Source organism: Phycomyces blakesleeanus (genome assembly GCF_001638985.1).
Source record: "Phycomyces blakesleeanus NRRL 1555(-) unplaced genomic scaffold PHYBLscaffold_29, whole genome shotgun sequence".
NCBI classification, from domain to species: domain Eukaryota; kingdom Fungi; phylum Mucoromycota; class Mucoromycetes; order Mucorales; family Phycomycetaceae; genus Phycomyces; species Phycomyces blakesleeanus.
This window is the reverse complement of record NW_017265162.1, coordinates 427318-444897: the sequence shown is the minus strand read 5'-3', so window position 1 is coordinate 444897 and position 17580 is coordinate 427318. Positions and strand designations below refer to the sequence as shown.

At 35.8% G+C, this 17580-nt stretch overlaps 6 protein-coding genes across 6 annotated transcripts; 1 reads left to right on the top strand and 5 right to left on the bottom strand.

Annotated features, from left to right (window-relative positions):
• Positions 1 to 645: 645 nt before the first annotated feature.
• On the bottom strand, positions 646 to 2824 carry PHYBLDRAFT_189016 (hypothetical protein). Its single transcript, XM_018439599.1, has 5 exons — positions 2686 to 2824; positions 2467 to 2616; positions 2286 to 2324; positions 1724 to 2173; positions 646 to 1638 (listed from the first exon to the last, which is right to left on the bottom strand). The coding sequence occupies exons 1-5, from the start codon at positions 2762 to 2764 to the stop codon at positions 1037 to 1039; spliced, it is 1320 nt and encodes a 439-aa protein (XP_018285572.1). The 5' UTR covers positions 2765 to 2824; the 3' UTR covers positions 646 to 1036.
• A 1447-nt stretch (positions 2825 to 4271) lies between these two features.
• On the top strand, positions 4272 to 4439 carry PHYBLDRAFT_118415 (copper fist DNA-binding transcription factor; the record flags this gene model as incomplete). The annotated part of the gene is made up of 1 exon (XM_018428631.1): positions 4272 to 4439. A coding segment is annotated over one exon (168 nt), but the record flags the coding sequence as incomplete, so codon positions are not given.
• Positions 4440 to 5951: 1512 nt separating this feature from the next.
• Positions 5952 to 8700, bottom strand: PHYBLDRAFT_189015 (hypothetical protein; the record flags this gene model as incomplete). The annotated part of the gene is made up of 4 exons (XM_018439598.1): positions 8437 to 8700; positions 7876 to 8109; positions 6651 to 7744; positions 5952 to 5963 (listed from the first exon to the last, which is right to left on the bottom strand). Exons 1-4 carry the CDS (start codon positions 8603 to 8605, stop codon positions 5952 to 5954), a joined length of 1509 nt encoding a protein of 502 aa, XP_018285570.1. The 5' UTR covers positions 8606 to 8700.
• A 2888-nt stretch (positions 8701 to 11588) lies between these two features.
• Positions 11589 to 13022, bottom strand: PHYBLDRAFT_178323 (hypothetical protein). The gene is made up of 6 exons (XM_018437976.1): positions 13003 to 13022; positions 12874 to 12906; positions 12678 to 12736; positions 12318 to 12476; positions 11955 to 12109; positions 11589 to 11804 (listed from the first exon to the last, which is right to left on the bottom strand). Exons 2-6 carry the CDS (start codon positions 12885 to 12887, stop codon positions 11703 to 11705), a joined length of 489 nt encoding a protein of 162 aa, XP_018285569.1. The 5' UTR covers positions 12888 to 12906; positions 13003 to 13022; the 3' UTR covers positions 11589 to 11702.
• Positions 13023 to 13322: 300 nt separating this feature from the next.
• Positions 13323 to 14486, bottom strand: PHYBLDRAFT_174218 (hypothetical protein; the record flags this gene model as incomplete). Its single annotated transcript, XM_018437211.1, has 6 exons — positions 13323 to 13346; positions 13419 to 13520; positions 13650 to 13802; positions 13868 to 14070; positions 14247 to 14294; positions 14459 to 14486. 6 exons carry the CDS (start codon positions 14484 to 14486, stop codon positions 13323 to 13325), a joined length of 558 nt encoding a protein of 185 aa, XP_018285568.1.
• Positions 14487 to 15432: 946 nt separating this feature from the next.
• Positions 15433 to 17305, bottom strand: PHYBLDRAFT_118400 (glycoside hydrolase family 18 protein; the record flags this gene model as incomplete). Its single annotated transcript, XM_018428630.1, has 6 exons — positions 15433 to 15806; positions 15980 to 16117; positions 16306 to 16575; positions 16710 to 16801; positions 16926 to 17118; positions 17200 to 17305. 6 exons carry the CDS (start codon positions 17303 to 17305, stop codon positions 15433 to 15435), a joined length of 1173 nt encoding a protein of 390 aa, XP_018285567.1.
• Between the last annotated feature and the right edge of the window lie 275 nt (positions 17306 to 17580).

The following is a 17580-nucleotide window of genomic DNA, read 5'->3' as shown; positions in this document are numbered from 1 at the left end:
CTTATATATATCTATATATCTATATAGTAGGTTTGTGGTTGTGCGCGTGTACGTATATTAAAGAAAGGTAAAGTACAGTAGCATACCCCAGCCCAAAACACAAGAGGGCTAAAGTGGAACAAAAGGGATCATGGAGAGGGGGGCGAGTGGCGGTCAGAGAATTAAAGAAAGGGTTGTAAAATGAGGTCACATTTGATGGTTGTGGTTCATTCACTTAATTTTAGATAAAAAGAATCTTTGTCTATTATAGACCAGATCCATATATATATAATATCAATAATAATAGATCATTAACATACTAGTCTATTATCCGTACGCTAATATTTTATCTGTATCTATATCTATATATAATTAGATTTAGATTTAGATTTAAATTTATATTTATATTTATATATTTTGTACACAGAGAGAAAGGTACTCTAATTAGCTGGCTTAAGGATGTGTGAGGCGGTTAGCCTTGTAACTCAGATCTACAGACACACACTACATTTTTAGGTGGTCATGGAAGTTGTGGAAGGCAAGATATTGAGGATCCACACACACACACACACACACACACACATATTGAGCTAAGATAAAGTTTTGTTCTTTCTTTTCTTTGTACTCCCAATGACTATCAAAGTGAAAATCGGCTCTTGTGATAAAGAATGTTTACAACCAACCTATTACGCAGGTGGTATTAAATAGAGGAGATTTTTATAGTCATTAAATAATAAAATAGAGCAATATAAAGAAGAATGGATAGATAAATAGATAAAGAAGAGCAAATGATAATACAAATATGGGATATAAAAAAAGATAATGTATATAGAAATAAAGAAATAAAGGTGTTATGAAATAGTATAAATATAACTAAAATAAAGTAGTAAAGAATAATAAAAGGCCCATTAATTTAGTACATTAATATCTGGATTGAACCACACCAAGAAAGAGTAACAAGAATAAGAAGAATGGTGGCTGGAGGGTGTGAGAAGGTGTTGTGTTGTGTTGTGTTAGGTTGGGTTAGTGGAGGGGTAGGAAAGCGAATGTGATTTTATTATTGCTGGCTGAAATCATCTTTCAAGGCCTTGACAGCCGAGATGGTACCAAAGATCAGACCAACAATACCCAAGAGTACGGTGAAAAAGCCGAGAATGAGCTCATACCAGGACTTGTTGCGCAGACCGGTCAGCTTGAAATAGAACATTACAGGGAAGATAAGAATGAGAGCGCAGTTGGAAAATGCACCCAAGAGCGACATAAAGTCACCAAAGAAGGGCACATAGATAGCAATGACAGTGATCACAACGATCATACAACTACGGAGAGCAAATCGAAGCAATGATTCGACGACGCGCGAATGGTGGAAGGACGAAATGCCGCAGAGCTTTTCGAGATCGAGAGCAAAAGATGTGATAAGAATAGGGCAGGCGAGTAAGACATGCGCGGTAATGATGATTGCGGAAGCGGTCTTTTCGGGTCCTTGGGGGAGGTTGTTGTAGATCGGAGACAGGGCTTGGTCGCCGTAGACGAAGTAGCCTGGTATAGCAGTGAGGAAATAGAGGCCGACACAAGTAGTGAGACCAGCAGCTACGACGCGACCCCATTGCTTTGGCTGTCTCATACCAGCCTCGACGTGAGCATAGACTGGATTACCACCTATAATAATAAGGATTTTTGTCAGTACTGTTTTTTTTTCTTTTAAAGAAAATAATCTATAATTTATATATATATATATATTTACCAAAACTAAAGGCAATCGAACTCAAAGCGATTGGGAATTGGTCCCAGATGACAGGATCATGGTGAACATTAACTACATTGGGTCTGTCTCTGGCAGCAGTGACGACGACAATCAGGACCACAATAACGGTGGCCAACATGCCGAATGCACTTAGGAAGCCGACTTCTTTCATGGATTTGAAAAAGACAAATGGGACAGCAACAGCAGCGGCGCAGATGATTACCCAGATAGGAAAAGTAAGTTCCGCAGAGGTTCCGATCAAGACAGTGTGGAGATTCTGGCCGGCCAAGAGCAAGTAAAGCACAGGTACACCGATCAAAGTGATGGCTGTGAAAAAGAAAGCAATCCAGCCTCCAATTTTACCAAATGCGGCCTCGGCTACTTCCTGGTAAGAGGATAGTCGAGTATGACCATTATAGTACAGGCATCTGATGAGAATTACGCCAGAGTCTAGCCACAAAAAGATAAATAAGCTTGACGTGTAAAATTTTATACCAAGAGAAGATTAGCAGTAAAAGTAGCTAAATATATAATATAATATATATATATATATATAACATACATGTGGAGAAAAGCCAACTGAGGGCAATAATCAAAATGCCTAGTAAAATGATCAAAATTTTGTATAAGTAAGCAAGTAAATAAATAAATAAATAAATTATTTTATTATATATTATAAAAAATAAAAAATAAAAAAATCAAGGATTTAATCATGAATGTTTAAATTACAATAAACTACTTACCAATCCAGCCACCCTGTCGCAGGGCGTAGGGTAACCCCAGGGCACCAGTTCCGGCCACCACACAGACAACGTTAAAGTAAGCTAGATAGCTAGATCCCTGCGCCTCACGCTCAACACCGTGACTAAAACTGACCTCATGCTCACTAATAGCTATAACAATGTGACAATTGATCATAAGCCTCTTAATTTTTTTTTATTTTTCTTTATTTTAGTTTTTACCTAGTGGAAGATCATGAACTGACTCTCTGTCGATTGAAGACGAAGAGTCCTTCTCGTGTTTAAGGTGTCTCAATTGCATGGTTGTGGCAAAAGAAGACCCAAGAAGTAGTAGTGAGCAAGAGAAAAAGGAGAATGTGAGAATAAATATCCGAGGAAGAAAAAGAGTCGGAATGACTAACTTCAATAAATAAATGTTATAGCTTTTTTATTTTTTTATTTTTTATTTATTTTTGTCTATCCCTTTTTACGATGCGGGTTAGTCTGATGCGTTTCTCATTGGATACCCATTGATGCGGGAGAGGAAATGAGTAAGCGTTTAATGTGGAGAAAAAGACAAAAAAGAAACGTCAGATAGCATCGGATCATTAAGCTTTTTCAGATCTCAATTTTCCACATGGGACCATTTGATCCTTTCTTACCAATAATCATTATAAAATTATATCTGTGTATGTTTTATATACAAAAATATATATGTTTTCAAGTAACACAAAAAGAGAACCTCTAGGCATATAATCTATTCGACACAAAAATGTTTTCTCTGTCTTTGTCTCTCGTTGAGCATTTAAACTACGACACATATTAAAACACACGACTTTAATTCACCAATAAAAATGTTTAAATTAACATTTGTTAGACTAGTATATACCATTCATTCAATAAAACCTCTCACTGTGTGTATGTGTGTGTGTATATATATCTCTTACAGCTCATATATTAATAGGCAATTTGTAAACAAAAACAAAAAGTAGGGCGCTGTAAGTATAAGCCAAACGTATAACCAAGCCTTCTACAGACAATTCTTATTTCAATATATATATGCAAATTATGCTACAAAAGTGATATGAATAAGCATATCGTGACTTTAGTAAAAGTAATACATATATAGGAATCTGTGTTACATTCATATAGCACAAAAAACACCATATTTGTGAGGTGCTTTGGAGTATTTTAAACACAGATGGAAGAAAGAAGGCTGGGAGCACACAATTTGTAGTTATGGCTTCAAATTCTCACGCCGAATTGACGGAGTGACTTGCAATATACAGACGTAATTGATCCTCAGGAGTTAAGGCGGCAAAACCACACTGTCTAGCTTTCTTTTTTTAGTTTATGGCTATATAAATAAAATAACAAAAAGGTTAAGAGGGGAAAATCTAAAAAAATTAGAGAGAGAGAGAAAGAGAGAAAAATGGGTAGGGGTTGAAAGAAAGAAAGAAAGAAAAAAAAATTGACTGGGAAAATAAGGAGAGAGCCAAGTTGTGTAGAAATTCAATTCAGTTCAATTCATTCCTATAAAGTATGTTAGCAGACGGCAAGAAATGGTCATGCGGTAAATAGTCATCATATACATAATTTTATTTCTTATTCAAAATAATGATAATATAAAACCAAAAAGGCTTATCGTGTGTTATATTATCTTTGACCTTTTTTTCTTTCTTTCTTTCTTCTTTTCTTATACTCATTTCAAGTCAATTTTCTTGTATTGTTGTTCTTTAGCAACCTGTATCAAAGTAAGCAAAGTCTCCTAAGAATCAGGCCAAAAAAATACAATACAATATATAAAAAAAAGTCTAATCCTTGTTACAAAGGGACATCGAGCATCCCACTGTAATCATGTCGATCGTCCTCTTATTGAAATCAAGAAGAAAGGAAGACCAATGACTCAATGTCAAAAATGTCGAGAATTACGAGTGGTCAGGCAGTTACATGTCAAGTGTAATTGTGCTGATACTACAGGTAAAAAAAAAGAATGAAATAAATATGAGGATAAGAATACATTAACTCTTCATTTTTCTATATTACATAATACAAATAATGAAAATAATATAAAGAAGAAAGAAAACAGGCCATTTAATTGACAGCTTGTCTTGTTCACCTAGTAAATACTATACCTGCCATCAAAGCTAAACGAAAAACAGGCAATGGTAAATGATTGGTTATAGAAATTTAAAACAAAAACACTATATAAATATATTTATTTTATAGAGTTGAAAACATTAAAGCTTCAGGAACAACATTTGGCACTGCGTCCAATTGCACCAAAGCCAAGCCAGCAGGACACACTAAAACCCAAAATACCCAAGAAGTGCTGTAGTAGCAATACCAACAACGATAACAACATAACCGCCATCAAACCCGTCCATATTCAATTATTAGCATCCTTACCATTGTCACCAAGCATATCGCCACCAATTACACCCACCACATCAACCGAATTAAATGGCTTTGACATCTTGGACAATCTGGCAAACAAGAGAGTTTCTGCGGTCCCAAGGCCATGTTGCTCCAGTAAAGCCACCTCTCAAACCAATACAACATCAACACATCCCACCAATCTATCCACCACAGCCAAACTCACCACAGACCAATGTAACTCTTCTTCTTCTTCCTCTTCTTCTTCTTCCTCTTCTTCACCGTCACCGTCACCATCACCGTCACCATCATCATTACCACCAACATCAGTAAAGACAAAGCCAGATATTGAACCAATTGATGTTCCGACACCATGTTGTTCAATAGAAAAGATAAACCCAGAAGGAAAGCGGACCCGTGTAGTGACTTGTAGATGTGGAGACTCTTGTGCATGTCCTGGGTGTGATGCTCATCCTTCTCGTGCCATGAAGACATCTCGGGACCCTTACACTGGATTTGGAGCAGATATTTCTGCAAGAAGACGTCTGTCTATTGCAGCAATTTGTGAACCTGTAGTATGTGATCAGCCAAGCGCATTATTAGAATCGTGTGGTTGTGGATGCCAGCAAGTCTTTGGTTCCTGTCTAGATGAAATGCTTTATGCTATTCACCCTTAATTCTTTATGGTTCTTGAGAATTCCCCTCTTTTTTCTTTTCTTTTCTTTTTTTTTCTTAGAAAGAAAGACCTCCTTTACAGACACATTTATATCATTTCTTTGCTGTGCTTTGCTTTCCTTTGATTTTTATTGGGGGGAGCAAATTCTTTACTAAATATTCACACTCTCTATCTCTCGTTGTGTTAAGGATGTTGATAAAAATAACACTGACAACAATAATAAATTCACCTCCTTTTGTATATATATATATCTTTATTTATTTATTTTTAATATTTAAATTGATCTATTGATTTATTCAATAGTTTCATTCACTACTCCCCTTTTTGTTCCCTTTCCTTTCTCCCTTCCCCTTTTGTACCCCTCTTTTCTGATATTATTTATTCAAACATTTTCTGCTTGATTTTTGTTAGTGTTGTTTTGTATGTATGTGCGTATGTATGTGCGTATGTGCGTATGTTAATAATTACACTAATAAAAATAGTAATAAAAAAAAAAGAAATTCTTGAGACTTTTGATATATATATATATATATTTAAAAAGAAATTATTATAATTTTTTTTTAACATTTTTATTTTTTGTCAATAATTATATAGAAAAAAATATATGTGTATTGAGATGGAATCAAGAGAAAGAGGTGGTGTGTATAGATGTCTTTTTTTGTTTGTTTTGTTTTATCATTCTTGCAATAGTTTGTCAGTTACAATAGTTGTAGGTGAAATAAAGAAAAGAAACAAAAAAAATATGGTGGTGAGGTGTATGTAGTGGTTAGAAGAAAGAAGAAATAGATAGGTAGATAAAGAAGAAGAAGAAGAAGATGATAAAGAAGAGCAATTGAAGTTAATTGATTGTGTTGTGTTATATGTATGTAAGGATGTATAGATGGATAGGTAGGTGAACAGATGAACGGATAAATGGAAGGAAAAAATTGTTTTTTTATGGCATGTTGGTAGCGACGGCAGCTTCAAGGGAGCCAGAACGACGGTTGGCATTAAGTTGACTATCTTGCAGGGTTCCTCTAGGAGCATTGATGTACTGTTGCTGCTGTTGCTGCTGTTGTTGCTGTTGTTGCTGTTGTTGTACCTGTACCTGTTGTTGCTGTACCTGTTGTTGTTGTTGTTGTTGTTGTTGCTGCTGCTGCTGCTGCTGCTGCTGTACCTGTGGCTGTTGTTGATAAGGAGCTGCGTACTGCTGATATATAGGTTGTTGACCACCAGTTGGTGTTGGTGCGCGAGGATAGGCTGCTCCATTGGGAGAGGTAGATAAATAGTCATATGGAACACCGGTGGGTGGAAGGTATCCGTATTGATATGCATTACCAGCTGCAACATAACCTGGTTGTGGACTGTACATCATCTGGTTGCGACCAGATGAGGGAGAAGGAGAACGAGACGAGGGTTGGTGTTGCTGAGGCATGTCGAGGTATCCATATGAGGATACTGGACGCTGGCCTGATCGAGACTTGCGCATCCCATTCTGCTGTTGCTGGATTTGCTGGAATGAGATGTTATGTGATCCTGGTTCGGGAAGACGGCCCAGGAGGCCTTCAATCTTGACATCGGATGTGTTAAGCTTGGGCTTCTGTCGCTTGAGATCAGCCTTTTCTTGCTCGAGTTGCTTGAGAAGATCCATGCCTGACATCGAGACTCGCTGCTGCTGATAGTTGTTTTGGGAGTGTGGCCGCAGGTGAGAGGCGGATTTTGAAGGTTGCGGTTGCTGCTGCTGATGGTGGTACTGGAATTGGGCCAACTGGGCCTGGTGGTATTGCTGCATCTGTTGGAGTTGTTGGAGATGACTACCCTCTGGAGCACCAAAAGCTTGGGGGTGGCGCATGTGTTGGCCCAGTACTTCATTGTCCTCATCGTCTATAAACTCCTCACCGTTGCCATAATACTGCACATCTTGCTGGTAGTTGTTGCCGTTGCCGTTCAGGTTGAGGCTATTGTTACTATTGTTAAGGTTAAGGTTGTTGTTAAGGCTGAGGTTATTATTGTTGAGGTTGAGATTGTTGTTGTAATCATCTTGACCCATCATGTAACCACCACCGCCACCGTTGTTGCCAATAGACTGGTTGCTGTTGGAACTGCTGTCCGAGTGGCGTTGGTGCAACGGAGGCCGTGCTGCAGACCCACGTTCTCCGTATACGGTCGGGCTGGAACCTGTCCCGTTCAAGCGATAGATCGCCTGCTGCTGCTGCTGCTGAGCCTGGCCTGAACGAGGGCCTCTCTTCTCCGACTCACTGTCATCTTCATCTGTAAATGAAATTAAAGTCAACCAAAATCCAAAAAAAAAAACATAATTCATTCATTCATTTTTTTTAAAAGATATATATTTATAGATGTATAAATTCTCATGTGTATGTATTGGTTATCTTTTTAATTACCTTCACTGTCTTCATCATCACTGGGAAGGGGTTGAGTCTTGCGGCCGGGTTTTGAAGGTGTGGACACGCCAGAGGTAGGTTTGTTACGGCTTGGAAGAGGGCTGAGCGCATTACCGCGTCTTCCTCTTTCATCATCAGAACTTCCTTGTTCATTGCCTTCTTCCTCTTCATCGTCCTCTTCATCATCACTAGGTACGATTTGGCGGTTGCGATTTCTACCGCGCGGTGTTTGTTCTAATTAGCCAAGTTAGGCATAAGTTCATTTGAACCACCCCCAACTTTTATTTTTATTTTTATTTCTATTGCCCTCGTCTCCCTTTGCCCTTTCATCCCCACACACACATAAACACATCTCCCCTCTCCCTTTTCCTTATTCTCTGCCTCTCTGTCTAGATGTATGTGCGTTCATATGTTTGTGTAGAGCGACAATGAATGTATCGATACGTCTATATATCATACACCGAATAGTTGCAGATATATAAAGAGACGGACAGAGAGACAGAGAGACGACGAGACAGGAAATACGTCTTTTCTTAATTGATGTGAATAAGTGATATTTACCTCTGATAACCCGGATAGATGGTGATACATCTGCTGTAGAGCGACTGGCGGCTGAAGAATGGTCTCCTGCTGGACTGCCAGACAGAAGAGGCGTAGACAAAAGGTAGGCTGACTCTGGGGTGTCAAAAGAGAGTCGAGCAAGGTCAACAGTCACGTTATTCACAGACATATTTTTTTTCGGTTTTAGATTTGATTTGATTTGATTTATCTAAATTGTGTGTGAAGGGTTGTAGTATTGATTGCAGTGTAAAGAGGCAAAGAGTGAGAAGGAAAAGAAATGAAAGGAAAGAAAGAAAGAAAGAAAGGAAAGAAAGAAGATCTTGGTTTGCCTTTTAGCTTTGACTTCATTTTATTCTATTCATGGTAGAGTGCAAAAAAAGAAAAAAGACTAAAAATAAGGTCCCACCCAGAAAGGTACCGTTTAGGGCAATCTTTGACGTGGTCCCAACAAAGGGGATTAAGGGCGAACAAATATATATATAAATACACTTCTATCTATATATTTCTATATATACAGTTGTTCCAACGCCAAAGGGCGGCCAATAAAAACAATCAAAGGACGGGGTTTTTTTTAAAAAATAAAAAAAAGGCGGTTTTTATTCTCTCAAAGGATGGGTCTCTTTTCCCTAAAGTTCGCCATCCTTAACAAGCTTTATTCATTGGGTGTTGATTTAAATATGCTCCTCATTCAAGCAATTTTTTTTTAAGAAAAAGCATTTAAAGAGTGCTGTACAAAGGCACAAAAGTAATTGGAAGGGATAATTCGAAAACACTACCCACTTTCTTGAATAATTTTTTGGACATTTGTACGAGATTGAATGGCTCAGAAAAAGGAGAAGCTAATATTTGTCCAGTTTTTCAAGAGTAATTTGCCCACTATTTACAAATAATTTGACCCGATTTCTGGTCAAAACAGTCATAAGGCTCTTTACTTAGCCATTCAGAAAGATGTTTGTAGAATACTCGAAGGAAATTTTGGCAATGTTCAATAAGAAAATATCTGCTTCTTTCAATGACCTTCAAAGTAATTTTCGCGTCGCTCAATTTGTTGCTTCTAGTTTGGTAATATTTAAAGAAACTGAAGCTGCAGTAGACCCAGGCTTCACAGTCCTCTTTTGTAATATTCATACCGCCCCCAGTGATGTACTGAAATTACAAACAGTAGCCACTAAATTAAAATAGGAATTTTACTAAATCAAAAAGAAAAAAAAGGCACTATTTCGCGCTTAAAATCTTGTGTGTACACATGTAGATTATAATACCATGACATGTAAATGATATACCGATCTAAAACTTATGCTACATATTATGGACCGAATTATAAACAAGTCAGTGTTGTTTCATAGTTATTCACAAAACCAATTCTCTATATCGTTCCTGGTTAAATTCTGGGGTCCGGTAATGGAAATTTTTGTTTAATGCCAATGAGTACTGGATACAATAGTAAATTACAATCCGCATTATTGGTGAATAGTTATAATAGCTATTGCTTTTATTGCTGGTGCTGGATACTCTACATTTTGCTTTTATTTTTATTTGACTAAGCGACGCGAAAATTACTTTGAAGGTCATTGAAAGAAGCAGATATTTTCCTATTGAACATTGCCAAAATTTCCTTCGAGTATTCTACAAACATCTTTCTGAATGGCTAAGTAAAGAGCCTTATGACTGTTTTGACCAGAAATCGGGTCAAATTATTTGTAAATAGTGGGCAAATTACTCTTGAAAAACTGGACAAATATTAGCTTCTCCTTTTTCTGAGCCATTCAACCTCGTACAAATGTTCAAAAAATTATTCAAGAAAGTGGGTAGTGTTTTCGAATTATCCCTTCCAATTACTTTTGTGCCTTTGTACAGCACTCTTTAAATGCTTTTTCTTAAAAAAAAAATTGCTTGAATGAGGAGCATATTTAAATCAACACCCAATGAATAAAGCTTGTTAAGGATGGCGAACTTTAGGGAAAAGAGACCCATCCTTTGAGAGAATAAAAACCGCCTTTTTTTATTGTTTTTATTGGCCGCCCTTTGGCATTGGAACAACTGTTGTGTAGAAATAGAAATAGAAATATATAGTTTACAAGCCCTTCTCGCATTGTAGAGAACATATATGTAAAGGTTGCTTATAATTTAAAGAAATGCTTGCAACTATATATATATATATTATGAATATCATAATTAACATTACCAAATGTAGGATGCCCTGAACCTTAGTTTAATAAACAAACTAATATTTAAACAAATAAAAATTAAACAAAGAAAAGGTTCTTTTCTTGGTTGCTATTGCTTTAAATCCAAGTAGCCATTTTTGAATAGAGATTGTATGTTAAACTGCCTGCCAGATCACAAAACAGAATAAAGAAACAAAAGGTAATCATATATAGATATATAGATATAAATATATCTCAATAATTAACTTACTTGAAAAGCAGCCTTTGCCACCAACAGAGAAATGCAAATATATATTCCTCAAAAGTATGTATTACCGCTAGATGACAGTGTGTACAGACTGGTATCGCCCATTCACCATAGCCCAAACTTTGTAATGATTAATAAACATCTTTTCAGTTTACATTAAGATCGGTCAACATTAGACTTTATACAACGAGCCTTATGCTAACCAATACAAAGCCTTTTATATATATTACTTCCTTTATATGGATATTTTCCGCTTTTTATATTAGCATTCGATAATAATAATAATAATAATAATAATAATAATAATAATCAATTCACTGTAGACTCCGTAGTTCTCAAGTATTCAGCATAAAGTAAGCAGATTGTCTCAGCTATAAAAGGCATTTAAATCAAAAATGGTTTTTACGATCCCATTTTTCATATAATATCTCTATATCCATTTGAATGGCAACAATTATGATATGATTTATAATCTAAACAAGCGACACGGTTTCCAATACCAAATATATGTATATATATACATACATACAGAATATTAAATCAACCATCACTTTCAAAGGAGTTCATAAAATTCACGCTGATATTGGATTGGTCAGTAATATTGTTTGTTGAAATCATTATATAATTAGAGACATATAATATTTATACGTGTAAAAATAAAAATATGCCTGTTTCCCGGGGAGAATAGAAGTTTATCGATATCTTGTAAAGATATTTGAAATCCAAAAAGAAGAGATAATGTCTTTTATACTATGATAAACACAGCAACGCACTTTTTATTTTGTTGATATAAAGAACGGGGGATATTGTCATCATTGACTTTAAAGAGATTTTTATATATGCATTAAAATCTACAGGCAAACACTCTCACCACCAGCAGCCTTGGTGTTCAAAATCAAAGCAACAATAAGACCGTAAAGACCCAAGACTTCAGCGAAAATGAGAATCAAAATCTATAAAGAAAATTTGTAAATATAAAGAAGAGAGGTATAAACACGCATATATACACATACACACAAACACATACATACATACATATATATATATATATACAAATACATGTACGTATGTATGTGTGTATGTTAATAAGATTTTGTATTTACCATGCCGACGAACATTCTGGGCTGTTGAGCAGTGGCACGTACACCAGCATCACCGGTAATACCAATAGCAATACCAGCAGCCAAACAAGACAAACCGACGGATAAACCAGCACCAAACTGAATGAAACCGCTAAAGAGTGTCTGCTTCATGGCCACTACAGTTACATACGAAAGACAAATGAACAAAATGTAAGTAAAAAACACAGTGACAAGAAAAAAATAGAAAAGGACGCGTATATATATATATATTGTTGTTGTTATTTTTTCTTTTACATTAGATTAGACAAGTATATATATATATTATATTATATTTAAAAAAGAAAAAAGAAGTGTCAGATTTTTTTTAAAAGAAATAATACTTACAACCACCCGAGAGCAAGACAGCAACGACGACACCGTAGATACCCAAGATACCAGCCATGACAACTGGGACAATACACTTGAGAACCAAGTCAGGGCGGAGGACACCCATAGCAGAAAGTCCAACACCAGACTTGGCAGTTCCGTAAGCAGCACCAAGACCTTTTTTTTTATTTTAAAGAAAAACAAATTAGAATGATTATTGATTTAATATATGTTTCTTTCATTTGTATGAATATATACAAGCTCTATTAATCCTCTTTTTCTTTTTCTTTTTCTTCTTCTTTTTGGTCGAGAAAGAGAGAGAAAAGTAAAGAGAAGATTGTAAAAATAAATAAAAAATGTCCCGGGAAGATTACTTACAGCTAAAGACAATTGCGGCAGTGCATCCCATGGAGCCGAAGAAAGGTGCGTAGACGGGGCTAATGAGTCAAGAAATACAACAAAGCATAAGTTTCATCTCATCTTGTTCGAAGTTCTGAAACACTCTTTGTACTCGTATAACGATTCATGTTTCTTTTTAACAAAAAAATATATATAATCTTGAAGAATTCCTCACCAGTAGTCAGTCATTGTAGAGAAGAAAGATGCTCTGTCGGTGGTAAGAATGAGTGGATACTATGTGTTAGTCGAGCCAATATCAAGTTTGCTTTCATTCTCCCGAACCGTCAGACGAGATGAACTATACCTTGAAATGGGGGAGGGAATCAAACAGGTGAAGCAAAAGAGGGTGAAGATGTCTCGTTTTGTGAAGTTTGGGCGGAGTCACAAAAAACTAGGACGTCAGAATACCATTTGGGCTCTCCAATAAAATAAAATAAAAAGTATAATATATATAAATATATCATAAACCATTAAAAGAACCAAAAGAAGTAGAAGAAGTGGTTATGTGTTTTTGGTTTGTTTTATTGATTTGAAGAGGTTGAATGCTTACAAGTAAAACATTTATATAATATAAAGAAATTATGATGATGATTATAAAATTATGGTTAATTTTCTTTTCTTTTATCAGCCAAAGGTTTTGATCTCAAGCTATTCAAATACAAAAAGAAGAGTAAGTTAGATACATTGTAATAACAAGAAGAGTTGGATTTAAACACTTACAAACAAGAATGCACAAGGAACTGGATTTGCAATAGAAAGGTCTCTTGGATGATACACCGTTTGATTCTCGGTCAGTAGAAAGGCCTGTAGGCGATTTAATGACTGTGTAGAAATCCAAAATAGTATAATATAAATATATTACAGTAGAGTATAAAAATCAATATGTCAGTTAATGATGACACATTCCAGGGAACACACACACACACACACACACACAAAAATAGGCTTTACTTTTTGGTATTTTGTAGAAAACAATAGCGGCCATGTGTATATAGTCAGGCACTCCATTACATTCTCCAATATACTGAAAACCGAAATTTTTTCTGCCTCTGATAAGATCTTGTTCACTTCTTTAATAGTTTCTTCAAATAGCTCGGGTTCAATCTATATAAAATAAATAAGTCAATCTCTTTTTTTTTGTCATTCAACTACCAAGTCATGCCCCTAACTTGTCCTTCAAGCTCTGTTGGAAGAGTGGTATCAAATTGTGTAATGCCATCGCCTTTTGAATAATCCCGTTCGACACGAACTGCACCCGTTGGGACTCGCTCTGATAGACGAATAACTTGCTCGAGATAAGCTGTTGTCTGAGGTTGTGCCTGAGAAGACTGTGCCTGAGAGGACTGTGTCTGCGATGATTGTGTGGGTGCCACTGTATACAGTAATAGATTATTTTTTGTTTTTTTTTTTTTTTAAAAAAAATGTATAAAAATTACAAGTTTCTTTCTCTCTTCTTCTTTTCTTTTCTTTTTCTTTCTTTTTACTTCTTTAAAAGCGATCCAAGGGGAAGGGGAAATTTTGTTCATTTTATACTATATTATATTTTACTTGTAGTCGCCATTGTGCCTGTGCCTATGCCTGTGCCTATGCCTGTGTCTATGTGGAGTATATGTATCTAAGCAAGGGCGCCGATAAAAGGAAAAAATAAAGAATAGTAAGAATAAGAATAAGGGAAAGAGAAGCAAGAGATGAGGAGGAGAATATTGTATTAATATGCTCAAGTGAGTTAATAGCAGGATTATTGTTATTGTTATTCTTACTTATTCCTTGAAAGAATAAAGGGTCCATTTGGCAACAACTAAAAAAAAAGTATAGGAATATGTTTAATGTACTGTGCTCAAAAAGACACACAGAACAAAAAAGTAATGAAGCTTGTGGTCGTTGAATTGTAAGGAAGTCAACCCAAAGATTTACCTTTATAGAAGCTCAACATATATTATAATCCACATAAGCTTTTTGAAACTAATTATTGGTTTTTGTGGTCTCCTTGGTTTCTTGTTTTTATGTTTATTACTATGGTTATTACCTAATTTTATTGTTTAATGTTGTAGGGTCTAATGTAGTGTAGTTCTGTGCTGTATTGTGTTGTGGGAATATTTAATTTTTCACACACATATACAAACCCCTCTATAACAATTCTCTCTCCCTTCCTCTCCCTGGAGATCTTTTTCAAAAACAAATTTTTATGCAACAGCCAGTTGTTTCTTTATTATTCTTATGGGGAAACTCCTCATCTGTTCTCCCGCTTAAAATACAGAGTATAAAGCACGAATTAATGGCACTAATTTGATATTTGTAAAATATTGATACTGATAGTTTTTTTTTTATTTTTTTATTATATTTGAACAACATAATCATTGTAAGCTACGGATTTACACAATTGAGCAAGTGGTAGCATACTTGTCTTGATTTGACCTTTATACATGTAACAATAAAATCTGTAGGCTTTGAGGAGGGGGTGGTGGCAACAAACCTCCTCTACCTCTGCAAGCTTTTTGTTAATTAGGACAGCTCGAAGGAGAAGAGCCTAAAAGAAAAAGAAACAAAAAGAAAAGAAAAGAACAAGGAGAGATATTGAATATGATTAGGAATAGACTAAGAATCAATTACTTGTTTTCTAAACCAAAACAACAACAGCAACAACAATAACAACAAAAGAAGCAAAGCAAAGCAAATAATACCACTTCCTTTTCTTTTTACCCTACCCCTTGCTTGCTTCTTCAACTCCTCCTATCTATTGATATTGATATTTACCTGAACTAATTGCTGCTGCTGCTTGAAGTAATTCGCCACCACTTGAGTCTTCATCAACAGACCATACCATGACTCCTCCTAGATTGAGGCAGAGAGCATAATTAACCTTGATCTGGATTGAGAGGGGGTCATCGTACGAGATAAATATCTTGCTGCTGGGATTGAACAGCCAGGGCGTTTGGGTTACATTATCCCAGGTTCTTGTCCATCCTGCCGAAGCTGTTGTGGGCGAGCTCAAAACGCCCTGTGACCGCAGGTTACCGTATCGCCACACACCAGACAATCCCCCAGGGTCCTTTGAACAATAGGGGTCTTGCCAGTATGCATCCAAGCTATCCCCGGACGGCACCACACCTGCAACCTGTCCTTGGTATTGAGAGTTTGTCTTGGTCATATCAACAGTAGCGGCTTTATTTTAATATATATATATTTGATAGTAAAGAGAAACAACAGCAAAATAAAAAATAAATAAATAAATAAATTAGTAACTGGTTCCTATTTAGCATTGGACTTGCAGAATCACTCACTTGCAGACCGGCCATAGAAAGCCAGGCCAGGTACAATCTTTTTGGCGGGTACACCTGCTTTGAGCCAAGCTTGAATGCCAGACACATAACTATCGGCATCACCGTACCCTGGCTGGAAATTAAAAGGAGCATTGGGACCTGCACACAATGGTTATGATTATTATTTTGGTTTTTTGGCAACAAATTTTTTTTTGAAAAAATATAATTTGTAAACAATGATATTTTGTGTATTAATCTCGATATTGATATTGTTATTTTCTTGGTCTGTTTCTGCATACGATTTCATTTGCATATACTTGTATTGTATATATTTGCTTTTAACTTACCAGTTGTAGAGTTCCAGGCACCGTTGATATCATAAGTCATCACATTGAATCGATCAATAACTGCTGCAAAGGCAGACACGTCTGGCATGTTTCCAGAAGAAGTATCGAAAGTACGGACACGGGCAGCAATGGTGATATCAATCTTTCCGGCTCCAAATGAACTGTCTAAAGCCTTGCGAAGTTCTTGAAGCAAGGTCAGGAAGTTATTGGCATCATTTTCAAGACTAACAACATTGCACCCAGCCCCTTGGCGTCCAGGATATTCCCAATCTATTTCAATTTTAAAGCAAGTGATTGGTGGTATATAAGAAAATATAGATAAATATCGATAGATATATTGGTGGCATTATATATATTTATATATATATATATATATAAATTTATAATAAATAATTATCACTTACCGATGTCGATACCATCGATCTTATAGTTTGTCACTTGAGCAACATTCCATGCAATAAATGTAGCTCTTTGGGTAGGGTCTGCTGCCATAGAACTTTACATTTTGATATTAATAAATATAATCAATACCCAGAAGTAATAACATATAATAGCATAATAAACATCTGTTTTACTTTACTTTATTCATAACAGAATATCTAATTATATATATATCTTACCTAAATGTTAAACATCCTGACCACCCACCGATAGAGATTAGGACCTTGGCATTCTTGGCATGTGCAGCAGTAACCAGTTGAGGCAATTGAGTGGAGACTTGCTGGGGATCTGTCCATTCTGGCGTAGCATCCTTGATCATAATTGCAAAGGCGTAATTGATGTGGGTATACTTTGAAAAGTCAATGCTGCTCACTATTGTCAATAATTAGCACCCTGTAAATAATTATATATTGAAATAATTATATAACCTCTAACTAATGCTTTGCTCTTTACCTGGAAAACGAGCGTATAGCCAATTGGGAAAATATCCCACAAGGACATTGCTTGCCATGGAACATGAAGCAGTAATACCAAAAACGATGACAGATAATAACTTCATATCCAATTGTTTTATTCTTTAAAACAAAAAGGTGAATTTATGAGAAGAAAAGATGAATATTTGATAATGACAATATAGTAAGATGATGGATTTTTCCCAAATGTACAAAATCTCTTGGGGCTTTTATATACTTTTCCTTTTCTCTCTCTCTCTCTCTTTGATTTTCTTATGATTTTTTAGTAGTTCAATTTTGCTTATAAGTTCTCACTTCATTAAGTAAAAATCACTAACCGCTTATAAGCTAGACAAATATATGTATATATAAAAAGAATAAG

Excerpts from the sequence above, each read along its gene's own strand:
- PHYBLDRAFT_178323 (XM_018437976.1), bottom strand. Across the intron at positions 12,110-12,317 it reads TGTCTTGCTCTCGGGTGGTT|TGGCCATGAAGCAGACACTC; the intron begins GTAAGTATTATT and ends ATGTAACTGTAG. Across the intron at positions 11,805-11,954 it reads CCAGAATGTTCGTCGGCATG|ATTTTGATTCTCATTTTCGC; the intron begins GTAAATACAAAA and ends TTTTCTTTATAG.
- PHYBLDRAFT_189016 (XM_018439599.1), bottom strand. The coding sequence starts at position 2,764 with ATGCAATTGAGACACCTTAAACACGAGAAGGACTCTTCGTCTTCAATC. Across the intron at positions 2,617-2,685 it reads AGTTCATGATCTTCCACTAG|CTATTAGTGAGCATGAGGTC; the intron begins GTAAAAACTAAA and ends ACATTGTTATAG. Across the intron at positions 2,174-2,285 it reads CAGTTGGCTTTTCTCCACAT|ACTCTGGCGTAATTCTCATC; the intron begins GTATGTTATATA and ends TTTTGTGGCTAG.